Raw genomic sequence first — 19,496 nt, 5'->3', positions numbered from 1 at the left:
AAAAAAGACTCTAATTAAATTATCTCTTTAATTCCCAAAGCTCACTGGCATCTTTAACCTGTCATTCTCTTAATGGCTGGCATGCCTTTCTGTTTGTTTTCCAAAATGATGTTCTAGCATCCTTACACAGGCCTTTAGTTCTAATCTGCCTGCTTCTTTCTTTTAGTGTTTTGCTAATATCCATGCCCCCCTGGCCCAGCATTGTTTGAAAATCCCCAGTGAGTCAGTGGAGATGTGAGCTTTTCTCCTCTCCACTAGGGTACCACAATGGGTGGTCTGCTGTGCCTGCCCCAACCTTGCTGACTCCTGGGTGCTTCTCTCCTAGTCTTATCTCGGGTACATAGCACCTCAAGAGCTCAGCCTCTCCCTGTGAGAAGGGCTGACCTCCCTCAGTGTCTAATCTTAGGGCTCCACAAAGTGGGTCTAGAGGGCCCCTCCTCAACCGACCTGGAGACGCTATGCTTGTTAGCATCTCAGAGAGGATTAAGTTTAGCAATATCTGATCTTGTCTGTTCCAAGCCTGGCAGCTACCAGCAGCTCATGGATGCGCTAATTGGGAACAACTGCCTTTTTATGGCCTTGTTAATCAACGTGGAATCAGACTGTCCAAGGTCTCTGGATACTCAAGAAGTGTAAGATGAGAAGGGAGCAGGGGACAGCGCAGCCAAGATGAAAAGTTTGCTTTTTAAATCTTTTAATGAGAAAAATAACTGGCTATCATTTTTTAAATTTACAGAATAATCAGGGACTTTATTACGTTCAAATTCCGTATTTCTAGAGTAGACTAAGTGTTCATGGCACCTCAAAGGTATTAATAAAAATAAGAGGGCTCCTCTTTTGCGATACATGGCATACAGTGTTTAAAGCATTAGTGTTTTTGTTCGCACGCCATGGGCAGGAAAAGGAGCCCACCACAAAAAGTGGTCTACACACACATGCTTCCTGCAGCATGTTTTTACTGAAACGTCCCAATGTTTTGATGAATGTCTTAAAACCTCAAGACCTATGATTGATACAAAAAAAATGTGGTTTTCCTCTTTAAGCACAAATTTGAAAATCCGTTGCAAAGAACACAGTACTATATATTTTTGTTGGATGTTCTTTATTGTGCTAAATGTTTAAGGGAGATGATAAGAGCAAGCCAGAAAGCCATTAACCCTTCCACAAGATGCAGAGATAGCTGCCTTCGACCACATGTAGAAAGCTTTCTGCCATGATGTTTCTTCAAGATCTGTAAGGAAATGTTTCGACCCCCACTGCTCAGTTTATTGAAAATTCATAGGGTGAAGGGGTGGACAAACAAAACCATTAGGTACTTACTAAGCAAGCAAAAAGGACAGCAAAAATAATTAATAAATAAATAAAATAAAATCTCTTAATGCTATGCAAAGGACCGAAAAAGCTTTTTGCACTCGATAGCCCACATTTAACTACATTTTCAATTTCCAATGATCTTCTAACCCCATACTAGTTACATTGAGTAAAAGTGATCCAGTCCAGTTCTGCGAATGTCCTGAAGGCATAAAGACCTACAGTATATACAAGAGAAGGCTAAATTTTACAATGAATAGAAAGTTATCAAAACAACAAGTACTTACTCAGATGGCATGCTTGTCATGACTAATGTTCTCATTGGCTAGAGATTTTAAAAGAGAAGAACAAAAAAATAACAGTCAAAAATATAAGAAAATTTTCCCACAGAAATAAACTTTAATAAGTTTTTCTAACAGTTACATCACTTAAACACAAACATTTAAGCACATATATATTAAAGAACTTTATATTCTTGGGGGAAAAAACAGCAGGAGATAGAAATTTAGACACTATGTTAAAACCAATCCAAAACAAAACAAAACAAAAAACCCAGACATGATGGAGAAGAGCAGGAAGGCCCACAGAGTACCTCCAGATGAGTCAGAGTGCATTTTTTAAAGTTAGGAAGGAGTGAGAAGGGTACTTTAAAGGCTGGGCCACTCTTCCTAAGTTATGGGCAACCATGTCCTCTCGGACACACTCCTGTACAGTACTGTTTATGGTCAGGAGGGTCACAGTCGGTGACAGGGGGCTCAATTCCCGGGTTACCATCTGCTGTGATGAAAACTGTATGTATTTAAGTGGTGGTGGTTGATGTTGAGACTGAGTTTTACTATACAGAACTTCAACGTGCTATGTAACCCAGGCTGGCTTTGAACTCCCAATCCTCCTGCCTCAGTATTAATGGGTACTACCAGATCCTGCCCAACAAGATATTTTAGACAGTTTTACTTAGTGTAATCTTGGTTGACAATTCCTGGGACTTGGAATCACCATGGAAACCAACATCTGGGCTTGTCTGTGGGGTCTTAATTCAGACTAACAGAGGTGGAGACCCACCTTAAAGGTGAGTAGATAATCTTCCACTGACTGGGTCCCCAGACTGAATAAAGAAGAGAAGGCAAGCTGAGCACCAGCATTCATCTCTCTCTGCTTCCTGAGTGCAGACACATTGAGCTACCTTAAGCTCCTGCCTTCCCAGACACAATGGACTGTGTCTTCCAACTGTGGGCCAACATAAATCCTTCCTTAAGTTGTTCCTCAAGATGTCAGGAACAATAACTAATCTACTCAAGGGGTGTGTGTGTGTGTGTGTGTGTGTGTGTGTGTGTGTGTGTGTGTGTGTGTGTGTGTGTGCAGAAAATGTAAATGCTATACAAATAAGCTTATATACATGAGTGTGCTACAGTTTTTGTTTTTCTTTCCCAGAATTTGCTGATGTCTTTCAGCAGTGTGCACTCCATGGGATTGTGTGGATTTACATTATGTGTATGCCTCTGCGACTGAAGGGAGGAGCCTCACTTGTTCTTAAGCGGGAAAGCACAGTGGGGAGGGAACACAAGAGGCCTCCAAGGACGGGTCCTGGACACTGTACAGTTAGGAGGATGAAGACTGCAGAACGCAGAGGGAATATGAATGGAAAAGCCATCCAGAGGAAGAGCTCTGAGGATGACAGCTAAACTAACAGAACACTACTTCCCTGTCCTTTTAGAGATCCTTCTGGAATACTACCTTCTTCTGCTGTACTCCTGATAACCCATGTGGATTAACAGCACAGCTTTCTGATTGGTTCTAGCTACAGGGTCTGCATGTGGGAGACTCCAGTCATCTAACATTATTCTGGCTGAGCTGAGACTGTCCGTTAGTGTCATCTCTGACAGGACAGAGGTCAGGCAACCCAGGGGGCCACAGGCCAGGGGTGGTACAGCCCAGGGGGCCACAGCTGCAGGGAGGGAGCTGCCTCTACCCTGCTGAAGCTGGGCAATCAGATGCCAGGCATCCCACCCTCACCCCTGCCCACCACCGCTTTTCTTCCTTCACAAGCTTGTTCTCTGGTGGCCACATGGGTTTAAACACCAGCCATGTCAGCACATGGCCAGCGAGTCCCAGCTTCCTATGTGTAGAGCCTCTAACGCCCAGACTCCAGGGCTCTGAGGTTGGCTTCAGAGTTCTACTTGGAGGTCTAGCAAGGATTTTCAATTTAATTTGATCAAAAACTAAACCACTGCACTAGCCAGAGAATTAGGAAAGAAAAAGAAATAAAGGAGACCAAAACTAGAAAGCAAGCAGTAAAACTACTTTTACCCACAGATCAGATTTTACATGGGCTGTTTTTCTGGCATTTTAATAAAAAGTAACCACAAGAATTAAATAAATTCAACAAGGCTTGAAAAAAAATAAGATCAACACACAAAACCAGTTATTCTACAAATCAGGAGTGAACAATTTGAAAAGGGTATTAGGAAAACAGTTCCACTGACAACGTATGAAAGAGAGTAAGAACGAACAAAGTCAATAGAGAAGGCACAGTGTCGTCTGTCGAAAGTGAAAACTGTGGTTGGAGGGCCGGGGAGAAGGCCCAGTGGGTAAACTGAGAGCTGCACACGTGTGAGGACTGGACTTCAGATCTCCAGGAACCAAGCACACTGGACAGGCGTTTGGAACCCCATTATTCAGAAGCCAGGGGAGATGGGCAGAGCAAGCTGGCTAGCTAGATCAGCTGAATCACTGAGCACTGGGTACAAACCAAAGACCTTGCCTCAACATATAAGGTGGAGAGGGAGCAAGGAAGACAGCTAATGTCAATCTCTGGCCTCCTTACAACTCAATCATTAAAAAAAAGAAAAAAAAAGTCGAGGGCTGGAGAGAGAACTCCTTGGTTGAGAGCACTGGCTGCTCTTCCAAAGAACCCATGTTCGCTTCCCAGTACCTACGTGGCGGTTTACAACCAACTGTAACTCCCACTCCAGGGGATCTGATGCCCTCTTCTGGCCTTCTAGGCCCCAAACACACACATGCTGCACAGAAATACATGCAGACAAAATACACATACAGATAAAAAAGAAGTATTTAAAAAAAAAATCAAAACCTCCATTTAAAAAGCAAGCAAGCAGCTCAAAGAGACATGGCTCCAAAGATAAGGAGCAAATGGCCATCAAGTGAACAGAAAGATGTTACATATCCCTAGTAACCAGGAAACCACCACTAAAACTCCACTGAGATGATACATCATGTCATTATATCGGCTGTTTAAAAATAAACACAATAGTAAACAACAAGCTTGATGGGGAGGTGGAGAAGGTGGAGACTCGGACATGACTGGAGGGAAGGTAAAATTTAGGGAACAGTTTGTTAATTGCTTCAAAAGTTGAATGTGTCACAGTTGATGAGCAGAGAGCAACTTACAGAGAGAGTCAGCACACCGCTTATCTGGCCACATAGGTTAGAGACATGAAATATATCCAGTGTGAGTCCTCCCATTAACCAAGGAAACTCCTAAGAACATGGCAGATATTGGTGTATGTAACTGCTGGAGATGAATTTTTAAAAAATGAAGACTGTTAAGAATAGAGAAGTGGATGGTTGGATGACAAAGTAAATATAGTTCCAAAAGCAGCAACTGTAAAACTCAAAGTTGGAGAGGAGAATTGCAAAATCTGATCGTAATATATAACAGTTAATCTTCATAGGGTTTAGAATCACCATGGAAACAAACCTCTGGACTTGGTTGGGAGGCATCACCCAGATTAAGTTAATTGAGGTGGGAAGACCCATCCTAAATGTGGGCAGCGCCATCTGATGGGCTAGAGCCCGGGCTCAGTAAAGAGAGAGCAGGCCGAGCACAGGCGCTCACCTCTCTCTGTTCCTGGCTGTGGCTGACACGTGACCAGCTGTCCTAGACTCCTGCCACCTTGTCCTCCCCTCGGCAGACTGTACTCTCAGACTGTGAGTCCCAAGAAACTCTCTCTCCCTTACGCTGCTTCTGTTGGGTATTTTGCATGGCAACCACACAAGTAAACTACTACATAATAAAAATGATATCTGTTTATGGACATGCCAAGTCCACCCAGCAGAGGCTCAACTGACTTTCTCTACCATAGTTTGAGTCTTCAATGTCCCACAGATCTGATGTGCTGATGTAGGATGTGGTGGGACCTTTAAGACACAGGCCCTAGTGAGAGGTCTTTAGGACGATGGGGGAGGGGGTCCTTGAAGTGTGTGTGGGTGGGGTGGGTATTAGGAGCACCCCTCCCCCCAGGCTCACTTCTGTTTCCCTGCCCCAAGCATGAGCAGTTTTGCTCCACCATAAGCTCTTACCAAAATGAATCACCACAGGAGAAGGCAACAGGGCCAGCGGGCTGCTGAACTGTGGGACCAACGCTTTAGTCTTAAGGTAACAGTCTGAGGTAGTTTGTTACAGTAACCGAAGATGACTAACACACTACTAGCAATACCATTTCAGTAGGCCTGACATGTAAAATTGACTTAAAAGGCCAGCCGAGGCACACAGAGGGTGAGAGGCCCACAGCCAAAACAAGGACGGCCACCAAAAGAAAACCACGAACTCAGAAAATGTGTTTCCAGAATGGTACCCGGTGGATTTGGCTTCATGGAATGAAAAAAGGAACAAGAAAAAGGGTTTAGTCAAACACGGACCTAAGATGGCCATCAGTCACCAGATCTGGGTACGTGGCAGCAAATAAGCACGACGCGCTCTCCTCTAAGCTACTACTGTCCTGGCATCAGGATAGCTGTACAGAGCTAAGGGTAAGTGCAAGGTTGAAATGAAGGTGACTCACGGCCCATGGCCTCCGGGTACCATTCATTAGATCATTTCTCTCTATCCATTTGATTATTCTCCTTTGAGCAGAGTGTGGTGATATTTTATTTGTGCTGAAACGTGATTTTATTTGTGTGTTAATAAAGAAAGTTTGCCTGGAGATCAGAGGTCACAGCAAGCCATAAACAGAAGTCAGGCGGTGGTAGCACATGCCCTAGGTCAAGCTCACAGCCAAGTGTGGTGACACATGCCTTTACTCCCAGTACCAATCATAGAGGCCTGGAGGTCTGTATAGACAGGCAGTAACGAGGAAGTCATGTGGCTGGGCTTAGAGCCAATGAGAAGGCAGAACAGGAAGGCAATAAAAGCGCAGGTTAGACAGGAAGAAGCTCTCTCTCTGGGGAAGCTACTACGTGGTGGTAAGCTAAGGCTAGTCATGGGTATTCGCTATTTCTCTGATCTCTTTGGCTATTACCCCTGTATTTGACTCTGTATTTCTTATTTAATAAGACTGTTTAGAAATTTGTCTACTAGCGCAAGACCCTGGGTTCAGTCCTCAGCTCTGGGAAAAAAAAAAAGAAAGAAAAAAAGACAAAAAGCAGAAATTCGTCTACACAGGAGATGAGGGCTTTCTGGTTCCCTCACAAATTAATGTGTTCAATATTCATTTCATATTAGTGTAAGATTCATGCCTGTACTTTTAAAAATAATCTTTTCACTTCTGAAAGTCTCCTGATATGTCCAGCAGACTCTGAAGGAGGCCAGTGAGCTACACAAGTACAGGCCAGCATCACCCCTAGTAGCTCAGGGCCAAACCTGAGAACCCCACAGCAGAGCAGTGTGTCCTAGGCATCAGGCTTAGGTCTGAGAACCCCACAGCAGAGCCGTGTGTCCCAGGCATCAGGCTTAGGTCTGAGAACCCCACAGCAGAGCCGTGTGTCCCAGGCATCAGACTTAGGCCTGTGAACCCCACAGCAGAGCAGTGTGTCCCAGGCATCAGGCTTAGGCCTGTGAACCCCACAGCAGAGCAGTGTGTCCCAGGCATCAGACTTAGGTCTGTGAACCCCACAGCAGAGCTCCCCAGGCAGCTCAGATCCAGACACATCTTTCACTGGCTTTTTGAGGTCGAGTCCCTAGAACTTTGCTAACCATTTTTCTCATTTTCAGTTTTGTCCTCCACTAGCTTTTGTTTTTATTTGCTTAGATAAATTGGTCCCTGCTAGGAAAGCAATGTGCAGGAATTTGGTTATTTGGTACCGTCATTTGATGTCCTATATAAATGGGATCTAGTTTCTCCTGAGGAAGAGGAAACAGGGGGCTAGCTTGTTAATTTTTAACTGTTAAGTCACCAGTGAATTAGGTATGAGGATGTCTCAGTACCTAGAGTCCTTACACAACGAACTATAATCTTATTTAGTGTGTCAGCTCAGCAAAAGCCCAACTTAGCAGTAAACTTTGCAATAAATAGCTGAGTCCCAGCCAGGCACAGTAGCGGGTTTTAGTCAATGGCAGATAGATGGGTGGATGACCAGGCCTTGTTCAGATGAGGCAAATACCCAAGCTACACCCATCAGGCTGCTGATACCCCTTCTGATTTCTGCCTCCAGATGCCGCTTTCTACATGTCCCGGATCGGGTCTCTCTGAACCTGGTTGCCCAACTTACAAATTGCTCTTTGATTAAGTTCTGTTCAGTTTACTCTGTCAAAGCTTTATCAGTTTGGTACCACCGAATAATCATGTGAAAGTACATTCTAGGGAACTGTACCTGCTCAGCTTTCCTAGTACCTGAGTCATAGCCTCGTCCTTCCTTGGATTCAAGATCCACAGACTTGTACTTTAAGTTTTGAGTTTCTTTGAGCCATGTTTGGGCTGGATAGGGTCCAGGACTGGATTACGGCCAGTGATTATCTAAGCTGGATTCAGTTAGCGGCATTACAAGTTCAGCAGCTTGGAGAAAGAAGGCCCAGGTTCAGATGGCGGATAAGGGTTTGAAAGAGGGACCAGAAGGATCATCTGAATCCGCAGGCTGGAAGGCCGCTGACTTGGAATTATCAGGCCGAAGAAACAGGTGAACATTCCCCCTGAATACAGTGACTGGAGCCATGCTGGAAAGATTTCAGCTAAGCAAATTGTTCACTTTATGGGGTGTTTTACAGAAAGGGCATAAATGCTTTAGAAACAGTGAGATGCATAAATGAAACTATTCCTATAAAAAGTTTTTGTGTGTGTGTGTGTGTGTGTGTGTGTGTGTGTGTGTGTGTGTGTGTGCCTGTTGGTTCCCTGAAGCTGGAGTTACAGGCAGTTGTGAGCAGCCTGAACTCTTGTCCTCTGGTGGGTGGCAGCAAGTGTTCTTCACTACTGAGCTACCTCTCTTCCCTATGTGAAAATCTTAAAGAAGTACTTGATAACGGAAAAATCTTTTTACACTGTATTTTAGTGTCCGTGTATTTTGCCTGCATGTACGTCTGTCTATCATGTACACACCGGGTGCCCTTCTGAGAGGACAGAAAGAGGGTTGCCGATCTTCTGGAACTAGAGTTACAGATGATTGTGAGTCGCCATGTGGGTGTTGAGAACAGAACCTGGGGCTGCTGGAAGAGTAGCCAGGGATCTTAAATGCTGAACCACCTCTTCAGTCCTAACAGAAAATATTTTATTGGCTGTTATCTCCAGCTTCATCTTCTCTCTGCCTTTACCTGTCCTGTTCTATGTCTTCAGAATGCCCCAGCCTTTTCCCTTCGTCACTTTCTCAGTTAAATGATGGGAAGAAAAGCCGAGTACCCAAACTGGGCCCTCCAATTAGTGAGTGTTTCTTGAATCTCCCTTGGGCTTTGGCCAAAACCTTAAGCATCCCACAGAGAGACTGTCTTGGAAAGGCATGGCAGGGGCTTTGTCTGCAGCAGTGTGAACTCAGTATTCTAGCTGAAAAAACACAAAAGGAGTTTCAAAGCTACCTATGTCTTAATCTCTGTCCCCTCCCCCTTTCTTGAAAAGAGAAGAAAATTAACAGGGCAGTGGTTTTACTAAGGCTCACATCTTGACCAGCTCAGGAAGAACAAAGAATTATTCAACGGATGGACCCTGGGACTTGTAAGTCAATCACCATGGTGACAGCAGAGCCAGGGGGAGCTCAGAGTTTCGGTCAGGCAAAGCTGGAAGGCTGCTCAATGCCTTGTGCGGCTCCATCTTGTAATTTTCTTCCTTTCTGAAGCTCACAATCCTCCGGAAGCTTCAAGAACCTGGCACAGGTTTGAGTTTCCTATTTTGTGTGACACTGTGTCCCGGCTTGTTAATAAATACGTGCGCTCTTTCCCCTGCTGAACTGCCATCCACTGTCAGTGTCTCTCAGGAGGCTCGCTCATGGAACCCTCTGAGAGGAGGTGGAGGCCCCTGGCCTTGGCAGGCATCAGCAAGCTCTGATGATGATGATGAGCAGAAACGTCTCCAGGTGAAGGGACTTCCCCCACGCTACCGCTCCTGGAGACCCTCAGAACAGCCAGCACACCAGAGTCAATTACACAAACGATACAGTAAAAGAAAAAAGACTGCCCCGAAGACCGACACCCAGGAAAACGTGGCAGTGCCGTGTCGCTGGCTTTCCACTTGACAGGCCCCATGACCTTTTTCTGTACGGATGCCTCACCTGAGAGCTACTTTAATGAGCTACTACCAAGTTAGACACAGTTAATAATCATATTGAAAGTGCTGAAGATCTTCATAGTAAAATTACACAAGAATGTGAGTCATGCCTTAGAGTCATCTGCCCGTATAACCTTTGCTGTATGTGAGACCTCAATGACGAAAACGAAAGCTGAGCGAGTTTTGGGACTTGACTCTCCTCGGTGACAATCATCCAATGAGATCCATGGTGTGAGGTAACAGTCACAGTGCAAAAATCTAACTAGAATCGGAAAGTTTGGTTAATGTCATTAGGAAAGACCAGAAGAACATATTAACATTTAGAAGGCTTGACATATTAAATATTAAAAAGCCAAGCAGGGATTTATTTGTACCGGAGAGCTGGATGGCTATAATACCTATTCTGATTTTACTGGAGGTCAGTTCTCCATGGCAAAGCTGAACTTTACCTGAGTCACGTGTCCCCTAGAAAATACAATGCTGGTTAAGAATTCCCCTAGCCGCCTGTGTTCTGACAAGACTTGCCCTGCTCTCAGGAGTCCAAAATAATGCGCCCCCTCATCTTCCTCCGTGACCCAGAAGTCCACTGCCATGCGCCCTCATGCCTGTGAGATAAACCAATAGCCTGCTCTCAAGAACCTTGGGTCCTTCCTTCCCTTTCCAACATTCTTCATGAGGAGACCCTTCTGTTACAACAGTCTGAACAGGTGTTGGGATGGAGACTTTGTCTCTCCCCATGTAGGTACAGGGGAACTGGTCCTGCTTCCTCATCTAGGAGAGAGAGTACAGGAGTTCTTTTACTCATCCCTGGAGATCTAGGGACATGCCAAAGAATTCAGCTACTGACCCTGCACGTGATGGTGTCACAGGAGAAACCTGATTTCAATTCTATTTTGAATCTGGTGCCAGTTTCTGTTGGTTTCTGGGTCTGGCCCTGTGGTACTCTCTATAAATGGATGGACGTTTACAGAGATCTTGTCTCTACTGTGAAAATAACAGAGAATCTGGCTTGAGAGATCTTTTGATTTGTCTGCTTTGAGTTTGAAATAAATAAAAATTTCATGCTACCAAGAAGTAGATATGCTGTTTTGTACTATCATAATCATGCCTGATCCATGACAGAAATTTTGGAATCAAAGCTACAAACTCTAGCTCTCCTTGCATGTGTGCATGCCACTGTATTGCATGAGGCCCGCTATGGGGAAGATTTAAAACTACAAATTGTCTTGGCATCTACTTTAAAAAATGCTTAAGGTTTTTTTTTTTTATGTTTTATTTCATTTTTACAAAGAAACAGGGCTCTGCTACCTTTTCTTGGTTTCCAGTTCTACAGTCTTACCTAGGATCTCAGTCTGGGCTACCCAGATGTCTGTCTTACAGAGCCTCCTTGTGGTTACTACCTCCCTAAGACACATCTCTATGTGCCTCTTTTCCTACTCTCTCTGGCTGGCCCTCTTACCCTCAGCGACCATTTCAGTGTGACCCCAGGGAATTTGTATCTGCTTTCTTTCAATCCCCCAAAATAAAAGTCCCCATGAGAAACTGACTTGGAAAATAAAGTCATTGATTATAGGTCTCTCTCTCTCTCTCTCTCTCTCTCTCTCTCTCTCTCTCTCTCTCTCTCTCTCTCTCTCTCTCTCTCTCTCTCTTCCCTCCCTTGATCCCTCCCCTGCCCCCTGCTTGACTCTTCTAACCCACCATACAAAGTCTGGGGATGGAGGGATACCTAATCTCTCTGTATTTAATCTTTTTTTTTTGAGACAGGGTTTTTTCTGTGTAGCCCTCTGTCCTGGAACTTGCTCTGTAGACCAGGCTGGCCTCAAACTCAGAGATCTGCTTGTTTGCCTCCTGAGTACTGAGATTAAAGGCATGCACCACCACCACCTGACGTATTTAATCTTTAAATGAAAGTTATTCTTGATTGTAGTACATTGAATTTTGTCCCCTAGTTTGAAGACTTGGGGCTACTCCAAGCTGGGATTTCCTTGGGACATCAAGGAGAATGCAAAGGCAGGCTCAAGTGCCAGAGTGGTAGCATACCCTCAGCATGCATCAGATAAAAGCACAATGGTGTCTCCTGTATCAACAGCAGTCCAAAGAGAGAGGCCTCTGGTCACAGGTCAGACACTAGGCACCATGCTTTCAACCAGGTCAAACAAAAACCTGTGAGAGGCACACCATAGCCAGACTACTCCAGCTCTCCAGAACCTTCTGTTGGGTAGCAATGCAGACCATCCTGATACGAGGCCCTGTTTATCTGGGGTTCTCAAACAGCACCCCCTCCATTCTGGGATGACCCTCATGAGGGAATGCCACCAAATGAGGTCATACATCTTGGACTGGAGATACACCTGAATCTACAAATTCCTTAGACCCCTGCCCTCAGAAGTTAAGGATAGTGTGTGTGTGTGTGTGTGTGGGGGATTCCTACTAAACTCAAACATTTTAATAATTCAAGCTCACATATTTAGGTAAATCTTTGGGAAATAAAATTAGTTGAATACTTTAGGTTTGAGGAAACCAGCTAACCTTCCATTGTCTTTTCTAGCAAAGATTTTAATTCATTCTCCTTCTACTAATATTACTTCTACTCATATTTCTAAGTAACTATGGCCCTATAAATCAGGTGTTCAAAATTTCCTAACAGCTTCTGAGACTTGTCTTTGTCTAATCAAACTAAAATAATATTTTGCACCTAAAGCTGTGACTTTTCCTGGAAAACCACTGATGTATGTGTGCTACTTTGTAAGAACAGGGACCTGGGCATAGCTGTGTCCACAAGACATGTTTCTACTGATGACAATACACAGGGAACTGTCAAGAGATGCTTTGCCTCACCCAGGTTATCTGTAGTAGAATGGAAATGAAATGGAATGGACTTTACTTCTACCAGCATTTCACTGATGTGTAGGGCTTATAGAGACTAGCAACTCTTGGAAATGCTTGCTCTAATTTTATGCTTGGCAGACCACAAATATGTCTCAGGGCTATTTTATTTCATCTGAATTTTTTTTTTCTGTAAGACTTTCAATCACATTTGTTTATTTATTATTTATTATATACACAAGTGCCTTGGAGTGCATGTGGAGGTCAGAGGACAACTTGCAAGTCCTCTCCTCTCAGTATATGAATCCCACGGACTGAACTCAGGTTGTCAGGCTTGGGGCAAGCACCTTCACCCACTAAGTCATCCCGCTAGGCCCTCCTACTTTTATAAATAGATGTAATTCCTACTTCTTTTGGAAAATAAGGTTGATCATTATTTACAGATGCCTTCCCTAAACTTCATGTTTTGCACACCATGTTCAACCTGACCTCTCTGCTGCCATGATTTTTATAATTAACTCTCATCAGATCTTTGGGATTTGAAAATGGTCACTAATAAGTTAATCACACTCACCTTGAGTTTTGCTTTGTTCTGATTCCCCCTCCCAGGGGATTAAACTGGGGTTTCCAGAACTCCGAGAAGCAGATGGACCCTAGGGACTGCTAACCAGCTAAGGAGAACAGTTTATTACTATATGTAAGTGAGTTATGGGATGGGAGTGTCCCAGACTTTTAGTTGGGATATAGTTGATGTGTCCATGTTCTGTGCTGTGTACTAGACAGAGACCCTTTCCCTTCTTACGCTGTCTGGATCATCTCATAATGACTTGATGATAGAGCATACTTTTGTAAACAGAAAGGGCATATTTGGAAATGGCTTATTATTCTTTCTCCCTGTTTGGTCTTTCCAGAATCCAGAAACTGTGATTTTTTTTTTTTCTCAGAGGTTCAAATGTAGTTTGTCTTCGATGTTATCAGGAAGTAATTAAACACTGGTTCACAATGGCAGCCTTGTCCACAATGTCATATTTGAGAATAATGTTATATTAATCAGCAGCCACCACACATCTATGGAACCCAAGTTTGCTTTAGGGAGTCAATTTTATAACATTCTCTTTGCAAAACAAGCCTGGGACTTGCTTAAGGGACCCTCAGCCTTCAAGTGAGTGAGGAAGTCACATTGTAGCAGAGTAGCCATGGCAGGTATGGAGGGAATCTCAGAAAAAGGGAAGTCATCCAATATAAGGGGCTGTGGCTAACCTGGCAGCAAGCTCCTGCCTGGCTCGGCTTCCAGCCTGAAGAGGCTGTTAAATGTGCAGTTGGACTCTTTCAGAAAGGCCCACAGGGGTTGGAGAGATGCCTCAGCTCGTAAGGGCACTTGTTTTAACAGAAAACCTGGGTTTGATTCCCAGTACCAAGATGGAGGCTCCTAACCATACAGAACTCCAGTTCCAGAGGATCCCTGACCTCTTGGGCACCAGACTTACATATAGTACACAAATACACATGTAAGCAAAACACTCATACACACAAAATAAATTTTAGGAAGGAAGGGAGGGAGGGAGGGAGGGAGGGAGGGAGGGAGGGAGGGAGGAGAATAAAGGCCCATAAAATAAACTTAAGGTCCTATTGAACTAGCTTCAATCATCTATGCAAATCAATGAACTGAAGCCAGGCTTACTTTGTAACTACGAAAAATCTAAGAGAAGTTCTTTGATCAGTGAGTGAGGGACTATAGAAGAAAATGTATCTGAGGCATGGGGTAGTGTCTGAGGTCCCTTCCCGGGTCCTCTAACTTCAGCTCTACCACTGTCTGGGTGAGTTCTGAACTTCATATATGAAAACTGTTCCGTGATGTTTGAGATGAACTCACTCCCCATTCCCAGCACCTACCACCTTAGTGACCAGGTCCATTGCATCCCCGCTAGTAGTTACCAAATTCTCTTTTTCTTTCCATCTCCTTCAACCCTTGGTACAAACCCCGATTTCTCTCACTTGACTCGGGGTAGAATGAGTCATCTCCCTGAGAACTAAGGTCAAACTGGAGATGGACTTGGCAGAACTGGGCACCACAGCAGACCAAGCCAAACCACACGTGTGCTTGGTTCTCCGAGGGCTGGTTACAGCACTACACAGTGCTTGGGCCCCGCTTCTGTCCTATCACAAGTTCCAGGCAACACCAACTTAGGGCTGCACTGTGCAACTCAAGCATTCCCTTCCTCCCTGGACCCAGCTGACTGCCTACCTGAGAACTCCATCCTGCCTTTCTTCTGAGACAACTTTTAGCCGAGTAAATAGTTCTTTCACTGTAACAGTTACTTTTTAAGGTCCCTAAGTCCCTAAAAAAAGGGATGCTTGCTCTTAGGTCTCAGGACAAATGGCCGAGGAACCGATTTACCACATCAAAGTGGCCAGTCTCCCACAGTCCCTACCTGTTACAGGGTCATCCTTGCTGGTAACCGCGCCCCCCCCCCCCCCCCCCCCCCCCCGCCCACTCTAAACTCTTGAGTCCAGAGAGGGGCTGGGCTTCTCTTCTCCCCATTTCTGATTCCTATCTAACCTCAGCCATTTTGGCTACATGGTCTTTTTTGGCCTCTTGGTCTCTTGATTCCCAGGTACTTCCCTTGTTCCCCTCTTCCTCTCTTGTCCCCCTTCCCCCTTCTCATGCATCTGTTCAGTCTGGAACATTCCAGATGCCTCTGACTATGCTCTCCCTCATATCTACAGTAAACCTTCTCTTCCCCCATACTTAGGAGCAGTCATGTACTTTTGTTGTGGTTGCTGTTTTTCGTTCACTGGCCACCACATCTCAACAGGTACATTTGTGTAGGGATGAGCTGTACTTACAGTTCTTAGGCGTCTGATTCTTACACTACACTCAGCCTTTTATCTCTCTCCCACACTGTAGGAGCAGACAGGCTAAGAGGGATGCATCAGCCTGCTCAGCTCTCTATTTTCCCTCCTCTTTGCTGCGCTGGTCCAAGTTCTCCTAGGCTCCCGTAGATGTCCTGTCTCACTAAAGGGGACGCCCAGTCCTTCCTGGGCTCTGAGCACTCTGTATCAGTGTGTCTGCTGGGTCACCTCACTCTCAATAGGGCCTCACAGCTGGCGTAGTCTCCCATTCACTCTACCACATGATGTTTTAAATGCCTGGGAAGGTTTTGATAAAGACGGGGAACACACACAACAGGTCACCGCTAGGTCAGGAGGTCTTTTACTATGACTATGACACTAGTGTAGTTGAATGAATAGCTTTTCAAGCGCTCTAATTACAAGCTCCAAGTTAACTTTGGTCAGTTTTGAAAAGAAATTTATCAGCAACGAGGAAACATTTGAACAACTAATAGGTGCCCTTGGTTTCCCCCTGACCCCTGAGGTGGAAGGTGAATCCTTAGTGCTGAAGACACCATGCACTTCAAACATAGGGCCCAGATGCCCTGAGCTGGAACTGCCCTAATGCCTCTTCCCTGAGAACTCTTTCTTAGTACCAGAAAGTGCTATGCCAACTTCCAAAGGAGGGAAGCAACAGCCGTTCTATCCACCTATGACACCTATGAACCACAACCATGACCAGCATGGCACCGTAACCCTGGCCTATGTAGGGTACAGTGATGGCACACATACTTTGGCGGTAACAACAGCTCTCTAATTGGACTTAAGACCTGCTCAACAAGAGGAAAAACATGCTTGGAAATGGAAACTTAGTCAACTACCCAGGGCTGGTGAAGTCATGGACTTGGGAGAACAATCTACAACCACTACCTCTTTATCTAAGCCAGCATAATTCCTAAGTATATTCTAAGTATTTGTTCTTACACCCTGCGGAAAGTGTATTCCTCACCCCAATCAAGGAACTTCTCTTTGCAACAGATGGAGACCATTACAGAAAACCAAAACCAATCAAAATGCAGAGTTGTGGAGCCCAGTCCCAATGGAGACATCCCCCAAACACTCCTATACCCAAGGCTTGAGGATCACTGTGAAAGAGGCAGTAGAAAGATTGTAAGAGCCAGAGGTTCTGGGAGTTTTCTGTGAGATCATGTCTCCTAGTAATACCAGAAGCTACACTGATAAAGTCTCCTCAACATGACTGCCTAAACATGAGCTGAACAAGGAAGCCTTAACCCTACACAAAGAATTACAGGCAGCTAAGGAACGCTGAGAGTGGGAGAAATGGTTTTCTCCAGGGAAGAGCACACCATTGGTTATCCAACAGCAAATGGTCAGCCCTGAGACACACATACAAGTAACATCATACAGAGTGAGCCAATTATATTTATGGTATAAATACATATGAACGTAACCACCATTAATGAAATAAGAAAGGATTAATTTGAAAGAAAGTAAGGTATGGGGGGTTATATGGGAGGGTTTGGAGGGAGGAAAGGGAAGAGAAAAATGATAAAATTTATATTATTATCTCAAAATAAAATAATTTAAAAAATTATTTAAAATAAAATTTTTTAATTATGAAAACAATAGCAACAAAAATTAATTAGGAACAGAAACATTTAATCACTGAGAAAGACTATTACAGCTGTGCAGCCCTCAGAAATTGAATATTTAGTGAGCCAGAATACCCAAGCATAGAATGGGATATGAGGGACACACAAAAGGTCATGCCTGTCCCCAAGGGCCATAGACTTTAGTGAACAATCAGAATCTACCAACTATAAATACAATCCTGGGGCAAAGGAAAGACAAGGAAGTACTTGGCTGCAGCAGGAATGGGACACGTGACTAAATGAAGGCAAGAGCTGGGCAGAGGGGCTCCCCACTCCCACAACTCTGAAGATGGAGGGCCAAACACACAAAATCCTACGTGAAAGAAGCGGCTCCTTTGGGAGAACTTCCCCAAGGGATCACTTTGGGGAACAAAACTACAAGAGTTTTGTGGACTTGGTGGTGCCAGAAGGTGCTATTCAGGCTGTGGTGGGAGACAAGGAATCGTTGGGTCTTCCCAGCTGAGGACTGCAATCCCTGAACCACTGACCTGCCAGGCAAGGTGCTCCTGCTGGTGCAATAGTGGAGACCGGGGCAGCATTGTTCGAGGGCCACCAACCACTTTCCAGCACCAGCTGCTCTTGCAGGGGACCCAAGTCTGGTTTCTGGCACACAGAGGGAAGCTCACAACTGACTGTAACTCCAGTACTGGGGAATCCAACACCTACCCCTCTGGTCTCCAAGGGTGGACATGAACACACATATACCCACAGGTACCTATACGCATGCATGTACACACACACACACACACACACACACACACACACAAAGTACAAGGAACCTGCCTCATGAGGACAAACTCAAGAGAAGCTGAAACCTTCATGTTATTATTTGCAAAACATTCATTTAAATTTAATTTTCCAACTCCTATTGTGGTCACATCTCACACGGCAAGGTATGTATTGTAGAATGATGTTATAGAAAGAAAACAAACTTCTACTTCTAATACTGCTGCTCACTGGAAAAAGAACAGGCAAGACTGTGTCCTGAATAGAAGAGCACCGGCCACAGTCATAGCCTCTGGTCATGCAGTCAGTCACACAGAATCAAGCAGAACTACAAAAGGAACCCCACTGGGAAGGAACACTAATGCATGCACCGTGAACATGGCTGTTAACTTAAGAAAAAGTACTTTCTGAAGTTTCTGAAGCAAATGTTCCAGAGAGTCGAGAGGGAGGGTGAGAGAAGAGGGAGGTCGGGAAGGAGAGAATGTGACATTTGGGAAACTGCGGTTTATTTTGCTTTGGTAAGATCAAAAGTAAGTCAAACCAAACAGATGCACTTGTTTTATTAGTGATAAAGAGAAACATTTCAGGAATAAAACACTGTAAAATTGTTTGGGTTTAGGCATCAGCTTTCAGATAAACAGTAAAATTACTTTTCCTTAAAAATGAGTGAACTGGCTGGGCAGTGGTGGTGCCCGCCTTTAATCTCAGCACTTGGGAGATAGACACAGATGGATCTCTGTGAGTTCGAGGCCAGCCTGGTCTACAGGATGAGCTCCAGGACAGCTAGAGCTGTTACACAGAGAAATCCTGTCTAGAAAAAACAAACAAAAACACAACAGAGTGAACTGAGGAGATCATCCAAGCATTTTCAAAGATGACTGATCTTGTTCACTCCTGGTGTAAATCCATGTAAGTACATGAGCACTGTCAGAATCGTAAAACACTGTGACTACAGGGGAAATGAAAAGGGTAAATCAGCTATGACAAAGGACAAAGGCTGCCAAAACAAAAAGACAACCCTTCCCCTAGAAAAGTGTTCCCATCGCTCCCTGGACTAGTCCTTATCCAGACGCCGGCAGCTATAAATTCAAGTCTCTTCTGGAGGTTAGAGAATGGCTGACACACATCCTGCACTTCAAGTGCGTGGCATCCGTAGCAGTAGTCTTGTAGGTAGCCAAGATGCCTTCCAAATACTCATTTTTTTTACACCCTTAAGCTAGTGCTGCCCTCCTTTTTGGCCAGAGAAGCTTCTTTTTTGCAAGGAGTGACAGTTAATATAGAGACTCAGAACTGGTCACAATGCTGAGAACAAACGGCTGTTGAGCGCTCATCTCTAAATGGGGCATCTATAACAACCCCAAGACCTAGGGGACATTATGGAAAAGGGGTTGGGAAACAGTAAGAGCAGGAGGACAGGAAGAGGCCTGTAAAACACTGTTTCTGGGGATGGCACAGCCAACGTAATCATGAGCACAAAGTAGCTGTGGCCCGCTGCACAAGACCTGTACAAAATAAATAAGTCATGAAAGTATGAAGGGATTAGATGGAAGGGTCTACAGAGTAGGAGAGGGATATAGGAGAGTAAGAGGTGAGTGAGTTCATACATAACACACTGTATACACTTAAGCTATCAAAAATTAAACAAGCATCGAAGGAACAATTTTATAGTTAAAAACATAATGCATATCCAAGCAAACTGTCACTG

At 44.5% G+C, this 19,496-nt stretch overlaps 1 protein-coding gene across 2 annotated transcripts in view; it reads right to left on the bottom strand.

The window, feature by feature from the left end:
* Positions 1-19,496, bottom strand: part of Mcph1 (microcephalin 1) — a 206,050-nt gene that overhangs the window by 137,574 nt on the left and 48,980 nt on the right. For both annotated transcript variants that reach the window (XM_052751775.1, XM_052751774.1), the window contains exon 10: positions 1,599-1,636. In XM_052751775.1, the coding sequence (XP_052607735.1) occupies positions 1,599-1,636 (38 nt within the window). The remainder of the gene's footprint in view (positions 1-1,598; positions 1,637-19,496) is intronic.

This window comes from Peromyscus californicus, unplaced genomic scaffold, assembly GCF_007827085.1.
Source record: "Peromyscus californicus insignis strain IS unplaced genomic scaffold, ASM782708v3 Scaffold_23__1_contigs__length_62951481, whole genome shotgun sequence".
Taxonomy (NCBI): domain Eukaryota; kingdom Metazoa; phylum Chordata; class Mammalia; order Rodentia; family Cricetidae; genus Peromyscus; species Peromyscus californicus.
This window is presented reverse-complemented; position numbering and strand designations above follow the sequence as displayed.